Source organism: Oxyura jamaicensis, chromosome 4, assembly GCF_011077185.1.
Source record: "Oxyura jamaicensis isolate SHBP4307 breed ruddy duck chromosome 4, BPBGC_Ojam_1.0, whole genome shotgun sequence".
In the NCBI taxonomy this organism is placed as follows: Eukaryota; Metazoa; Chordata; class Aves; order Anseriformes; family Anatidae; genus Oxyura; species Oxyura jamaicensis.
The window spans coordinates 70,043,213-70,059,616 of record NC_048896.1 but is presented as its reverse complement, the minus strand read 5'-3'; the positions used below and the strand labels follow the sequence as shown (position 1 = coordinate 70,059,616).

General features: G+C 37.8%; 1 protein-coding gene across 3 annotated transcripts in view; it reads right to left on the bottom strand.

The window, feature by feature from the left end:
• Positions 1 to 238: 238 nt before the first annotated feature.
• Positions 239 to 16,404, bottom strand: part of GABRA4 (gamma-aminobutyric acid type A receptor subunit alpha4) — a 43,093-nt gene continuing 26,927 nt past the window's right edge. For all 3 annotated transcript variants that reach the window (XM_035324826.1, XM_035324828.1, XM_035324829.1), the window contains one exon: positions 239 to 6,057. In XM_035324826.1, the coding sequence (XP_035180717.1) occupies positions 5,524 to 6,057 (534 nt within the window). In that variant the 3' untranslated portion in view covers positions 239 to 5,523. The remainder of the gene's footprint in view (positions 6,058 to 16,404) is intronic.

Below are 16,404 nucleotides of genomic sequence, written 5' to 3'. Positions count from 1 at the left end.
GATTGCTTGCAAGTGTATCTTGAGCCTGCTTCCGTTACAATTCAGAGAATTCATATTATTTGAATGTTTTTATATATATGTATCCAGGCTGTGATCACATAAGTATTTTTAAATACTAAAATTATGCTACTATTTAAAGAGATCATTTTATAGCTGATGGGAGTTTGGATGCTTTTTCTAAAAAGGGAGTCTCCAAGGCTTTTTTTTTCTTTTTTTTTTCTTTTTTTTTTTTTCCCCCCCTCTCTGTTATTTTTATTTTAAAGATGGCATGACACTCTTGGTTTCTCAGGAAAGAAGGAAAGAAAATAGATTTATGACCAGAAAACATAGTGAACTGCAGTGGATAGTAACTGGTTTGCTTTGAAGTAAGCTCTTTCTGGTGAAATAATATAAAAAAGAATAAGGAAGTGTAAGAGAGATCTGTAGATGCATTAAGTTATGGAATAGAGGGTAAAACTAATCAATTCTGAAAAGGATACCTACCACATTTTCAAACCCACATGAAAATAAAGTATGGTTTACAAGTTCTATCGATCTTACAATAATTGTTTTTTCATTCCCTCCAGTTAAGAACAAAGTAATTAACATTAGCAAAGAGAGAGCTTTTCTGAATGCTCTGAACTTCTCACTACTCACACTTGCTTAGAATGTGCCAAAAATTTACTTTCAAAATTTGAGGTACTCAGAACATGCTGAAACTGCACAACCACACTCATATTCACCAAAAAAAGCTACAACTTGTTTCTGAGTAGAGACCTACAAATGAAGACTATAAAAATTAGTGTGTATCAGACTCTTCCAAAATGATGCACTTTTCCTTCCAGGAGAACAAGTAGGCCCAATTTCCCTTCCACTGAACCATCTGGTTTTACCCATTGGATTTGCACTAAGAAATTTTATTTATGCAATTCTGCTCCTCCAACTTTTTAATGTACTAATTTATGTTTGTCAGACCATCCATAGAAGCACATCCCATCCTCCACCTTCCACTGACCTTTTGCAAACTTACTGCCACATATCTCTGCTGTTCTCTAATACTTCTAAAACTTTGATCATCCTTGGCTTTATCCATGTCATCATTAAATGTTACATGTCACCTAGCTTTCTCAACAATGTATTGGACATTTTTCTTAATCGATGATTTTAACTTCAGAATTAAACAAATCCAAAAGCAGTGTTTTTCAGTTGTCTGTATTGTAATTTATAACTTTATTAGCCATACAACAGCTATCCATTTTAGTGGAAGCTATTGGGATTTGGGGACAGAGTGTGCTACAGAAGAAACAACGCTAAAATTCTCCTAGAAAATCTCCTGCAGCATCTACAAGAAAGTGTCCCAGGTGGCCAGTATGTCTCTTACACAACCCGTGTATGTGTTCTTTTCTTCTGCTTTGGCCTTCGCCTCCATTTCCAACAGCACAAAGTACATACACTGTACATACATGTTCTGACACAACATACATTAAACTTCACTACCTCATAAGGTGCACTGTGTCAGAATGACATACAGGAGGTATGCAAGAAAATTGAAGGAAAAAATATTCTGCATTTATTAAAAACAGCTAGTTCATTTTTCTCTGGAAATAACTGGTTAAATCATATTACATATAGTTAATTGGCTTTCCCATTTTCTTTTTTTCCAACTCCATCCCAAGTCATAAAAATGATGAGATGCCCAAGACTATGCTTGAACTCCCTGTAATCAGTAACTTTTAGCTCCTGTTAACAGAAGAGCTCTAGTCACATTCCTTATTAAATTATTTGCTACTTTCATTCAAATATCATATGGTCTACTTGCCTGATTGCAAAGTAATGTAGACTGGATGGCTTAATTTACAAAATCTGCTTTTTAATTAAAAACACGTGGGAGAAGAAATGCAGAACACCTCAGAAATGTGCCACTGACATCCATTCAATGGAGACAAGTCCCTTCTGTAGGGACAAAGACAGACTCCAGTTCTACTGCTGAGCTCTGAGAGGGCTGGGGTCTAGGTTTGCCTCTTTACCTGACTTGATCACTTTAGAAATTGCAGTGAAAATTCTTAATAGCAGGCTGAGATAAATTTGACCTTACACAGTTTGGCCTTACAGTTTACCATGAAATACACGTCAACTCCTGTGAAGACAATCTTCTTGAACCGAGTTTTAAATCAGTTTTCTCAAATGACTGCATCACTGGTTGGGGCTGCATCACTGAAATCTGTGGGAGTTTTGCTATTGGTAACAATGTCTCCGAGGAAACAGCAGTTAGTGGAGACTGATCTCTGCTTCCTGGTAAGGTTTTTTGGCTCTCTATACAATTTTCTTTCCTGGTTATAAAGATGACTATCTGAAGCGATTGGCTAGTTTTAAACGACTGTGCTACTGTCAAAAAAAAAAAAAAAAAAAAAAGTTCAACAAAGCCAATATTAAAAAAAAAATAAAAATCCTGTAAAGCTCATCTCACTCAAAACCATCGCTAGTAACCTATCTGGTCACTGAAATGATACCTGCAACACTCTCCCTTATGATTTTAGTTACCAGTGTTGAACATTTGGCCCTCTATATTTAGCATATTCCTGCCTTGCTTTTTTTTTGTGCTTCTAAATTACACAGCATTCAGAACCAGACAGTATTTCTGAGTATACTGCAGGCTGTTTACTGTTTCTGATCACTCAAAAAGGAGATTAAATATGATGAAAAAAACACTGTTAACAATAACCTCCTATCTACATTGTCCTTATGTGCTTTAGAAAGCTAGTTATGATAATTTCTTCATACACAGGAACACAATAATGTAGCACAGTACAATAAATTAGTCCTAGACTCAATGAGAATTTTTATATCTCATTTTGAATATTAACATGCAAGTGTTGGAAGGTAATTCAGAAATATATTGACAGATTAAAAACATTTGTTCTGAGATATGATTAAAAATTTCTTATAGCATGGAAGCATAGAAATTAATAATTGGAATTCTATTAATTTTTGCAATCCTTTTCTCCTCCTTATAAGTCTTCAATATGAAACAGGACATGCAAATGAATTCAAGTAGCACATTTAGATTGACCTTGGTCAAATAGGCTGAACCAGTTGATCCTACTGAACAATGCACCGAAAAAGCTGATTATATGAGCAGTATAGGGGGATGGGTGGAAAGGAAGAGACAGCTATGCCTCACGAATCGTTTAAAGCTCTGTCTGATTTGCATCAGAGAGAAAAGCAAAGAATAACTTCAGTAACTTCTGGAGCAAACACTAGGTTCTCAACACATACAAAGCCATTGTTCTTTATAGTAGGAAATATATATCTCTTGTGCAATTATAATCAGCAATTGGCAAAGGATTAGTTTTGTTTCTTCTGGCTTCACAAAACAAACAAATGATCTCTTGTAGAATATCTTCTATTCTGACAATCTGCAATAGTGTGACTTAATTAGAGAAGAAACAGTCACAGGTCCTAGTGATACCTCCAAAGATGCAAGCTACTGCAGCTAGACAACCTGCACGGGTTCTCCATTTCTGGTTCTGTGCTATGTCATGTGTAATGGTTTTCCAAGAAGTATTGTAATCTCAAGCTTCTTCTAGATAAAAATCGCAAAAAGGAAAGGGCCATGCCGAGCCTCTTGAGAATATCACTTAAGTAAACAAAAAAGATTAACGTAACTGCTTATATTACTACATCTTAATAAAGTCATGTAAGACATCCCAAATCCTATGCATCCTATCATAAACATTCTAATGCTATACATGAAGTAGTAGCCTGGAATCCATACAACATGCTATAAGACATTTCTTACATTCTCCCAAGTTCTGTAAGCTAGTAGGTCAGATTCACAGCTATGAAATAGCTATAAGATTTGGATAGAAAGAGGCACAGAGATATGGTCACTGTACAGTGATTCTTGTCCCAGCTCAGTTTAGGGCAGTCTCATACATGACCTCAATCACCCCAGCAGCTTGTGATTTCCATCAGTCTCTCAGTCACTTGACCACTACTTGGGCAGAGAACCCCACAACACTCACTTTATCTACCCCCCAGAATAAAACTTTGACAATGGGCTATCAATCTGCTACACAAATTAACTGAAGATAAGAATTAGCCTACTTGAAGGAGAATCAGCTGCTTCCTGACCCCTCAAAGGCACGGCAAGATCACAGATGAGAATTTGATTTTTCATTTGTACAGAAATGGTAGCCATTTGTCTAGCCAGATGGATCTATGCAAACATGTTTAGATTTATTGCCAGCATATCTTCTACCCGATCTGGTAAAAAGAACAATGCAGGTAACATTTTTATCACGTTTAAACTGTTCACATTTTTGTTGTTTTAATAAAGACAGGTAATTTCCTGCTTGCATACTGAGCCGATAAAGAAAGCACCTATCTATGCCATAGCATAAAAAAATTGACCATAAATATACCTTGTGTTCCGCCCTGCTTCGCCAAGAAGCATTCTTTTCTTATTTATGTCACAGCATTCCTTCACAAAAGGGTGTCTTGCATTCACTCAAAGATGTGCCATAGCCACACTCATCAAAGCACTGGAAAATGTGTTTTGCTCGATTCTGAAGCTACTTCAAAATTTGTTGAAAATTTAACTTGAAACAAAGATTATATAAAAGAGGGGGAAGAAAGATGTGTTCAAAGGAAATCAGAGGAGTGTGACTGAAAAATATGGAAAAATAAACAAACAAAAAACAACAAACTCAAAAGCATCCAAAGGAAAGAACAAAATTCAAACAGTTGAACACTGTGGGCCTGGTTGCCTTCTACCACAACAGACGTAATTTAGGAATAAATCCACTCAAGCTGGTCAGCAAAGTTTAGAAGAATCACATTTAAAATCACCTTACCAAACAAAAAACTCCAATTTTGAGAATTACATCAGATTTCAGATTTTATAAGGTTAATTCATTCCTATTTTAAGTGAGAATTTCCCAGGTCGCAATGCAAAATAATGCTTAGTAAAAATATATGGAGCTCTACAACTCCTTTGCATAACTTTTCTGGAGTTGCACTCTCCCAGGCTGGACTCCGTTTTCTTGTTCCACTGCTCATTTTTCCCCCATTCTGCCAATTTTAATCTAGCAGGGAAAGTCCTTTTCTAGCAAGTACTGTCAAAACATTCAGGACATAGGCCTTGCACTCAAAGAATGCAATGCTGTGTCCAGACAGCAGTGCTAAGTGCCGCAGGGTTCTGTGGTAATCAGCATGCATAATTCCTAGCAGTCAAGATGTGTTCCACTGCACAGTTGTGCACCTCTGCCTTTGATTTTTTCCCTCTGCATGTTCCTCCCAAAGGCAAGCAGTCTGTCTGAAGAGAGTGATGGTTTACTGCTAGCTGAAGGGAGGAAGACAATTCTGTTACCTATTACTCTGGAAGGACTTAACTAATTATCCCCAGTAACTCCAGCCTTTACAATGGGAAAGTAGCACACAGCTTTTATAAATAAGAATTATTGACTTTTTTAAATAGTTTCAAAAGAAGAAACTCTGCATCAAATGTGAGTATAATTTAGGAACTACTACATAGCAGCAAAACTACATTAGACTTTCTGATTTTTCCATGGTATCCTTGGATAGATACACCACCCAGTAGACCATGTTAAATGCTCCAAAGGTAACAGGAAATAAAATGCGTGCATATTTGTCTATCTTACTAGTGCCAGAGTGGGAGGCAGGGGGAGCAGGTGGTGTGACAGCCGATGGTTTTGCAGATGCTCCTAACGTATTAGGTGTGGTGGTCTGAATCTGCTCCAGTCTAGATCCAAGCAAGTGCTGAATGGAAGGGGATCCAGCTGTGGCATGCTGGGATACAAATCCAGTTAAAATCGGGGTAGAAGGAGGAGCTGGAGGGGTAGCTCTTGCAGAAGATAATGTCTCTGATGCATTGATGCGTGTGAAAGGGTTGGGACTTGATGCAGAAAGAGAGTGGGGTGTAATGTCAGAAGACCCCTGAGCTACAGAGGGAGTCTGAATGGAGCTGTGCCTTGTGTCAATTCGGCTCCCACCATCAGCTTCTGACTGTACTGTGGCATTCGTTCTTTTCCTCACATTTGAATTGGCATCTGTACTCTGCAAAGTTACAAAAAAAAAAAATACTAGTCATTCTTAAAACAAACACTTAAACAGAAGCAATGAAAACTTTATAGTCAAGTATTAACTGAAAAAATACTCACAAATATCAATAGTAGCTTGATCCTGAAGCAAAAAAATACCACATGCTCATGGAAATAGATTTAATAGAATATAAAGGGATAAACAAGAATTCCTTTTACCTGTGGCTGTAATACCAAGGTGAACATATCCAACACTTCACACTCCATGTGATGTGGTACCTATGTAAACTTAGTATAACATGAGGCTAAGCATTCTGGGGTTGGGATTTTTTCAGGCTCACCACCAAATAAAATTGCCTGATGCTTGCTTATTTCTCTGATAATATACAAATATTCTAAAACTGACTTACCAGCCACGATGGTTTACTTCTGCTTTTCATCTCTGTAAAAGTAACTACCATGTATTAGGAATTCTAGTTTACCTTAGATAGTAAATACTATTAAAATTCTAGTATTTACCAAATCAAGTTACCCCTTTCTTGTTCCTTTAAAAAAAAAAAAAAAAAGTCAATGCTTTTTCACATCAACCACAGGCAATAAATTATCCAGCTGCAACTGAACCAGTGAATAAATCAGTCTTTCATCAACTACTCCTTTCCATTAATTAACTAAGAAAAGTGGTGAATTCTCCATTACTCGATGTCTTCAGGCAAGTCCGGATGTCATTCTGAAAGATATATTTAAGCCAAATAGTACTTATTAGGCTAGATGAGAAACAAAAATACAGATAAGGATGTACAGATGGCAAATCCAGCAGGTTTTAATATTTTACTGACTTCTGAGACTGGGACTCAGGCTCTGTCCATCTTCTCTGTTTTTAAGAGGAAGCCTAACATCTCCTGAACCTCCTTCAGGAAGGGTACCTGAAAAGTAGTCTTTTAAACCACCAGCTCTGCACTTTTTTAAAATATGTGAATATATTTTGCACAAAGGCCCACTGTTTTTCAAGAAACAGGGATTTAATCACAAGTAGGGTATACATGCTCAACAGTAGCAGTGCAAGTGTAAATACAGACAGGACTAAACAATCCCTTATTATGCATCAAATACCTCAGGCTGATGTGTCTTTGGCTCCATTACTTCCCTTTTCCCCAGACCAAAGAACCCCGCCAAAGATCACAGCACAGCAAAGAGAGAAAGCAGGCAGCAACCCCTCCTCCTTCCTTCATCCAACAACGATTCTCTCCACCGAGTGCCAGAGCAGTAACAGAGAATAACTGGGGTATTATTCAAAGTACTAGTGCCTTGAACAGTGAGAAGAGTGACAACCATGTCTGTCTGCTGCATCAGTTGTGCTTAGCTATTTTGCTTAGGAAAACAGAGAAACAGGAGCTGAAAAATATCTGAAAATAAATAATACAAAATAATAATAAATCACTTGACATGTGCAGCACTCACATTATGACCAGAATGCTGGTCCCAAATTCTGTTCATTGCAGTACACATCAATCACTGGCAATACTGCTGGCTTGAATATGTGTGAAGCTGTCACATATACAGTCATGAATAGCAGCCAGTTCACGGCTGATGTATTTGCCAGCTCATGGTTGATATATTAAAGAATCCCTCTTAGGTTTCACAGTTTTCTTTCCTGCATAGAAGTGTGTCAATACATTTTCTTTATTTTTATGCATCTGCAATCCAAAGAAGCAGAGGACTGGAATTATTGCATAAGCACCAGAGGAAACGTATATTTCCTGAAAGAAACACTAATTGTACTGTTTGAAAGAGAAGCCTGAGTCACTATTTGGGAAGCGCAGAAGTACACACAGGTGTGCAATTTGGATACTTTCACACTAGGGTTATCAGTGACCCAGGAATAGTAAAGCAGCTTTTTGAGACTGCTAAATTTAAATTCTAAAATACAATCAGGTCAGGAGTGTTTGCTATACAGTTGGTAATACCTGACACAGTGTTGCATATTACTCGAAGGCTTGCAAAGGTAAGTAGATGTAAGTCATTGATGCTCACTGCCAAAAGTGACAGCTCTGTGCTACAGTGGGGCTGGAACTAGAGTCACTCAGAAGAGGTGAGTTTATGTGCCGTGCACAGATCCTTGGACAACCTGGTTTTGTTTAGCCCTTTCCAGCCCACGGGCTGGGACAGGGGTTATGAAGTAGACCTGCCCTGTAGCTTGGACATGATGTGTCACCTGTTTTCAACAGCCACCTCAGTGTCCTTCCCTTCTGTGCATCAACTACAGACACTTATATGACAGACAGGTAAAAGCCAGGCTCCTTTACATGCTGAAGTCACCTCTGTTTCTTTTGTGGGTGTTTGCTTCCATCAATAGAAATACACAATACCTCCTCTTCCCCTGCCACTCCAGCTGTCATCCAAATAACCAAACAGGACTAGTTGCTATTTAACCCACTACTCATGTCCCGTTACAGTGTTTGGTCAAGAATAAAGTTATATATATACACCATTTCAAAAGTTCAAAATGTGTAACTTTATAATTCTAGTGAATATTCTTTTCTTGACACTAGTACACAAAAATTCCAGTACTTCAGGAACCTAACATTTAGAGAAACCCAGTTTCTGCCTAAGTACATGTAGATGTACTAATGTGCATGTGGAACCAGAATAGACAACCTCCTAAGATATCACAACATAGCACTGCATAATAAGCCTACAAAATAAGGGTGCATTCCTTGTTAATTCTCTGAAAATCACCTTCCAAGTGCTCAGAAACACCATTTCTAATTTCTGTGCTCTAACTTGCTCCACAGTTAACATATCACTGAAAAAGAGTTGTTCTTGTTTGATGTCATAATTTGGATTTGTGTTCTTGAATTGAACCTTGTCCTTGAAATGTACTGGAATAAGCACATTGTAGGAAGAAAGATATTACATTACACATGGAAAGGCAGGAGCTTTGACCATTGCTGGAATAGCTAGTTAAGCAATAATTTTCTCTCTAGCAGTGCTGGAAGCAACTTAAACATTGGAGACAGAAAATCTCCTGAGGAGATGCTTAGCTCCAATACCTCACACACCCCTGAAGCCCTTTCTAAGGGGAGCACGTTCCAGCTCCTCCTGTCCCCAGTAGGATTTGCAGAATCAGCATGCACTGAAGAAACAAAAAATGGAGCAGTGGGGAAGGCTGACCACCTCTCACCAGCACAGCTGTGAGTGGTGAGCACCTAGCTCAGTGCCCAGCCAAGGCTGAGCAGGATGCAAGCTGATTCCCAGGGTGGCCTTACCAGTACAGTGCCCACTAGCTCTCTTCACAAATCGTTTCCTTGCACATGCCTTATTCAACACTACCTCATGACAATAGCTCATTCTCCTCCTTCAACTCTCAAGTATCTCTCCTTTTTCTTTTCTCCAGTTGAAAAATTTCTAACAAAAATTCTTGTTATTGGTTTGTGGTGGTGCAGCCCCACAATCACAGTATACATGTGACCCTATGTGACCCTTTATCAAATGTTATCAATATCCTTCATTTCTTCCAACGTTAATTTACTCCTTCTGTGTACTGATGACATCTCACAACCCCATATCACCTGAAGATTTCATCATTCTACTACTGCCTTGTGTCAAGGTCACTAATAAAAATGTTAAAGAAGGCTGATCCCACAGCCAAGTATTAAAGAACCAAATTCCGTTGACATCACAAAAGTCAGATTAATCACTACATTACAAAACATACTAAAATGCTACATTTGCTTTGTATTAAGGAAAACATTCACAGATATTTCAGTTATGGTGCATATCCCTAGTAAAAGAATATTGTGATAAAGATAATCTGAAAAACAAAAATGATATATGTGATGTAAAACGCTCGCTGCTTCCTAAAAATATTTTACTTTTGTTTGTTTGCTTGCTTTATATAACAGTTAGAAACACAAAACTACTGCCAATTGGTAGCTTTTAGTTCAGAGGCATCAGAACAAGAAATAGAACATGAAAATCAAATGGAAGCCAAATTAAATGCAACCCAAGAAACGAAGGGAAAGACTCCTTTCCAAGGGCAAGTCAGGCAAACACTCAATTATCCTGAAACAACACAGAGCTGCTGTGCTACTCCAGATGGGGCTCCCCAGGAAACACTGAGTCCACATTTTTTTACATTCTCACTCTGGATTCAGAAAGGAATTGATTTTCTGGAGACACTTGGGTGAGATTTTTGGGAGCCATTTAACATGCTGTAGCTCAGAAATGCAAAATGGGAGTCTGGAAGCTCTCATAAAATGCAACATATCACAGCATACAACACCAGCCTTACTATGTTTGATAAAGATTGTCCTTTTATAAAACAGGCCTACTTAATGCTTATGGCAAGTGACACCTCACCCTTCCTTTGAAACAGCCTGTCATTCTGACCTTTCCAACCAGCTCCACAATTCACAACCACTAGCAAACCACAAGTTGCAGGTACTTTGCTTTACTGTATCCTACCTCGAGATACCGTCTTTCATAAGAGATTCATAACCGCTCTTCCTTTCTGTCCAAACAAACACTTCATTAGTCCATAAAAGTATATATAAAGAGATTTAAGGAGTACTCACCCTGTGTGTTAGCATACTCAGACCATAGAGGCAGGGGGACATGGAACAGGACAGGAGGTTCAAATTCTGTCAGACAGGGAAATAACTCAGTCTGTTCATATCTCCCAGCTCTCCAACATGGGACAAAGCTCAACCTCCTTATTTGTTGAAAACACTAGGGCAGCTTAGTTGTACATAGCAGTTCCTGAAGCTCAAGCTTACACATCTGAAGCCCAGAGACGTGCAAATTAAAGGCCTCTATCTGGCTGGGACTTGGCATCCTGGATTTGAGATTTCAAAATTGCTTCCTCAGAGACCTCCATCTCCTGAGGAATCAGGGACATACACAGGACCGAGATCCCACCAACTTTCTGGACAGTGTGCTACAACATCCAAGTTCTTTAGGTAGCTGTGTACTAAAACTAAAGAATCAAGCACAAACCTCACTGCAGCTTGCAACAAAGAGGTGTGATCATATGATTTACAGCTTAGAGCAGAGTATGTCAGATTTTTGCCAAGATGTAGCCTTCTAAGATACCAATGCAAGAGCATGTCACAGAAGTGACTGGTAATCCCCAGCACTTCAGCTAAGAATTGTTTTAGCTCAGGGGTTTGGTTGCTTTTACCTGCCCCAAATAATAATATTAGACATATCCTAATTTATGTGAGGTGATAACAGATTTCCACCAAATTTGATATTAACCCCATTAATATGGAACCAGATCTGAAATAAAATAATCTAAGCCCCACCATTCCACTGATCATTATATCATGATCAATGAAACAACATGCAGTATTGCAAACAACTTTTGAAATATTTACTCTATTAAAAAGCAGAAAGATCTTGCTTTAATTTTAAGCAATACATACTATTTTGCAGTTGTTGTTTTTTCTTTAAAACAATTGTAACTGAAATTAGGAAAAATACGTTCAGTATGAATTCTTCCTATAGGGAGAATCTTCCTAGAGAGTCCTGATGCAAGATGTCTTTTTTGCTAGTCCCAGAGCAGAAAGTCCATTTTATTTGGCATAAAGATAGGATAACTAAACAAACCTCCTTGTAGGCATGTGTAAAATGTGGTAATTAATGCTGCTTCCTTCCCTTGACAAGTGGATTCACAAGCAATTGACTGAATAATAAAGTGAAGGATGCTGTTAGCATTCTTTAAAATAAATCTATATAGATCTATTGTTATATACTATGGCAGAATCATGGAGCAAGACTGATGGTAAACATCTGTGATAAAATGTATAGACAAAAAGCCTCCTATCACAATAAATAAATAAATAAAATCCACTCACTGATCATTTCCTTTTACATTTAAGCTCAGCTTCGATGGATACTGCTATATACTACCACACAAGAATGAGTCAGTCTAACCTCTTCAGTATTTAACAAGGTTGGCACACTACAAACAGCTGCTCACATAATGTGGAAACCCTGAAACATTCTCTAAGCCTATATAAGCCTTGACTTTATCCAAAAAATAAAGTACTGCATTGTTTTGTATGTATTGCCAGTTTTTCGACAAGCAAGCCAACTTTGCACTTCAGTGAAGTCAGATTGCAAATTTAGCATGAACTGAAGTAGTCTGCAGCAGCTGAGCTGAGACTCATGGGAATGGGATCATCAGCACAGTGATACACAATACTGACAAACTTAGTCAGCTTGTTACAGAACAAAGAGAGGTGGTAACAGCCACAGTACATCTTTGCTATGATAAGGCCAACCTAGAATCTGTAAAACAAACAAGAACACTATTTAGAAGTCACATGCCAAGTTCTTGGGGGAACACAATAATGATAAAAGCAAATGCCAAGATATCAAGCAACTTTATCCTATGATTGTATTTAATAACATGAACACAAAGAACGGTGAAAGCTGTGAGAATTTTTTGTCTTGGTACAGCACTGTACAGAGTTAGCTCATTCATACTTCTCAACAGCAACTTCCTATATCCTATTTGTGCTCTACATAGCAACTTTCAATTATTCCCTGCAGTTTTAAATTTGTTCGTAATTTATACTATAGATACATCCTGTTGGGATTGGAGTCCAAAATAAAGCAGGTCCTACTGGCCAGCCTAACACAGATGCAGTAGTACTTGACATCAAAATCTTCTTCGCAGGCCTCTGGCCACTAGGGGACACAGCCATCACCAAGTGCTGATGAGCAGGTACACAATGAAACTAGGGCCATGCATTTGCAATGTAACGCAGAGCTGCTATTCTGATCAGCCCCAGCACACTGTGGAAAACAGTTCAGCAGTCCTGGGGTTAGATACATGGACTCTTCAGTAACTCTTCACAGCCTCATCCTACTACAGACTCTCAGAGGAACATTATGCAAGGTCCCAGGGCTGCTTTTACACCATTTGTTTACTGAAACAGGGAGCTCAGCGGTGCATGCCAATGCATTTTCTAGACCCTTAGCATATCTTTGACGCAGAATTTCACTGAAATGGTGTCTCTTTGGGACACAGACAGTACAATATTTAAAGCAGTATCTTCTACCTTCTCAAGGATAAATTCACAATGGAATTTATGAGTGACAACATCACCATCCGCTACCAGTCCTAAGTATCCAATGCCTAGAAGCAGCAGAGAGCTAACACTTTGACATCCAGAAAGCAGCTGTCAAAGCTGGGGAGAAACGCTCTAGGTAAGAGCAGAGTTGAAATTATATGCCTTTAGGTTAGCAGTCATCAAACTCTATCCAGCACTCGTCTGAGGCTAGATATCTAAGTCACTCTATGAAAAGATATATACAAAAAGACTGTGACCCTCTCTATAGTAGCCCAGCACCCAGGATGGGAACCTGTGTTTGGTGAAATATGATGACTTCTGAAATCTGCCCGGACTGTGGCAGGGATATCAGCCTAGGTCTCCCACCCCTCAAGTGCTTACCCACCAGGCTACTGGATATCCCACAAAAGGTGGTTCTCATTTCCTTCCTATAGATGTTGCATTCTGCATGTTTCAATCTCACCCTCCCATGAGCACTGAAAGCCCAGACAAGCTGACCCCTGAATCAGTTCCTCTCATTCTCCCCAGCCCTATATAAATTATTTAACAGAACAAGAACAGCTTCAACAAGAGCTTAGCAAACATCCCATGCACTACCTAGTAGTATTCTGATTACTAAAACAGTTTTCTGAGACGGATCACGCAGGACACATGCCTGCTCAGACTCCAAGATGAAGCACAGTAGGTATTTCTCCCACCTAAGATTCATGGCAAATGCCTACCCAGGGAAATTTAGTAATTAAGCTTTTTAGGTGCCTAATCACCATTTGGGGCACTTAATGTCCTCAGATTAAAAAAATAAAATAAAATAAAAATTGATGAATATGGTACCATGATCAGAGCAGTTTTAAAGTCACACAGAAGAGAATTATTTATTAGAATAATCAAGCATAAAATTAAGAGATTACTATAATGGAATGGAAAGTGAACAGTAAACAAACATCTTTATGCCTCAATATTGATCTTGCAAGACTAAGATTAGAATCTTTTGTGATAGCATTATTAAACCTTTAATATGACACAGGTAAGTTAATATATTGGAAGATCAGTGATCTGCTATACAAAAGCACAGATTTCCAAAACTGAGGGATCTCTGTTAATTCATAGAAATACTCATACAAAATAAATAAATAAATAAATAAATAAATAAATGGAAAGCTTAAAGCAACCAAGAGTCTGGCATTACATACTGTTTATCTGCAATATGAATATTGTTTGTGTGGTAATTAAGTAATATTTTCCTATTAAACTATACTACAGTGTTTTTTATCTTTTCCATTCCTTCCTAAGAAAACAGTCTGTTCTTTTGGGAGGACATTACATAGCCTGCCAAATTCACACCATTTGACATTTACCAGGGAAGTAGCATGTTGTCATCAGTGTAAATAATGCTGCTTGTCCCAATTCCCACTGAGTCACCATATTGCCATGCTGCTAGCAAATGCACAACTTGGAGGATAAATCTACCATGTTTTACTATTATGTTGCAGAGCCAGTCAATCAAAATTTTACTGGAATAGTACTATAGATTTTGTTTTGCTTTACAGAGCCCTGGAATACGATCAAGTAAAAGCTCCACCTGCCACAAAACACAATGAATTCCAGTTTATAGCTTTAGCAGTGCAAAGAGCAACACAGATTGCCCAGGGAGAAAAAGCGAGGGGAGGTAACCTACAACAGCCAGTCCACCACCGTGCTGCTGACTCTATGATCTGAATCATGCAAGAGGAGGAAAGGTAAGAAGAGTATTCTATCCTAGATCATGCAGTTGCATGTGCCTACAAGTGCGTGATGTGGAAGAAAAGCAAATTCAAAGTTAGAGAGGCATAAATAAGAAAACTACAAGGAGCTTGTTTCCAAAAAACATGAAGTCAGACAAGACCATGCCAAATAAACACATCCACCTGTATGGTAGTCAGTAGCCATTAAAAGTTAAAAGCACACACACATATGTTGTCTTAAAGACTGTCTTTATATCATGACAAAAATGAAAGAACTGAAAACAAATCTATAGGGAAAAAATCTACTAGGATAGGTCATATGCTAACCAATTGTAGAGGCACTCTGTAAGACATCTACAAAAGGAAGAAGAATGGGTGATTAGAAACCAAAGAACATTATTTTCTGTATCTTTCAATTTTTGGTGACCTTAAAACTGTACTTAAATTTGCTTCATTACTTTGCTGAAAATGCTTTGAACAGTCCTCATGAACTTTCCCAAGCTTCTCAATGTTTATTTCTTCTGACTCCAATTTTACCAGAGTAAAAATGAAGTCAGCTAGAAATCTCACACACAGCAGTGAAACTCAACTGCAATTTGGTGCCACTGGGCTTACCAGTATTGAAAACTCTTTGTGAAGGAGAAACAAAACTAAAGTTTAAATCACACACAGAAAACATTTTAAGCAGAAAATATGAAGAGGCTTGAGTTCACAGGCATCACTTCATACCAGTCATCATGGGGAAACCTATAAACACCCTGAGATTTTGTATAATGCTGAACAAACTGAAAACCCTCCCCCTGACATCATAAAGGTCTATTCTGACTTGGTGTTTCTGAAATAGTTTTTCTGATTTTTTTTTCCAAGTACTTATGTTTATTTATACAAAATAAAAGAAGAAAAAATGAAGGAAGTTGGAATTAGGTCAATACAAGACTTTTCTTACTGCCTAGAATAGATATTAGCACAAAACTAACTTTTATTATTAAACAGAAACTTGTATTGTTTATTCAAATGATGAAACCTTAAAGAGTCTCTCTTGTCAGGGGACCAGCACAATGATTGAGAAAGGCACTTATGGTGTTTGTTTGTTTGTTTTTTAATTAAAACAGTAGGTTTTAGTATTTTCTAGAATAACGACAGATTGACATTACTGAGCTATACTTTAGTTTCCAAAATAAAAGCCTTATCCAAATTAAGTCTTCCAGTAACTACAGTAAACACTGTCAAGTCTTTGAGCATCAGACAAATAACAGCAGAGCATATCCCTCATATTCCCTTGCCAACAATTGTGGTAGTTCATTATAATACTTAGAGAAAATTGAAGAGTGAGCAATTACCATATTTCCAAGTAAGGTTTGGAGGAGGTAGCACTCCAGCAGGATTTCTTGTTTAGTTATAAATCAATTACAATCCTGCCTTTTGTGCACATTAGTAAAAAAAATAAAAAAATAAAAAATAAATCCACTTTTTTTTAAGAAAATCTCATTCCACAACTTTGCATTCCAACTGTTCTGTTATTTTTATCAACACCCAGCTATTTTTTACCTTAATTATAACTGA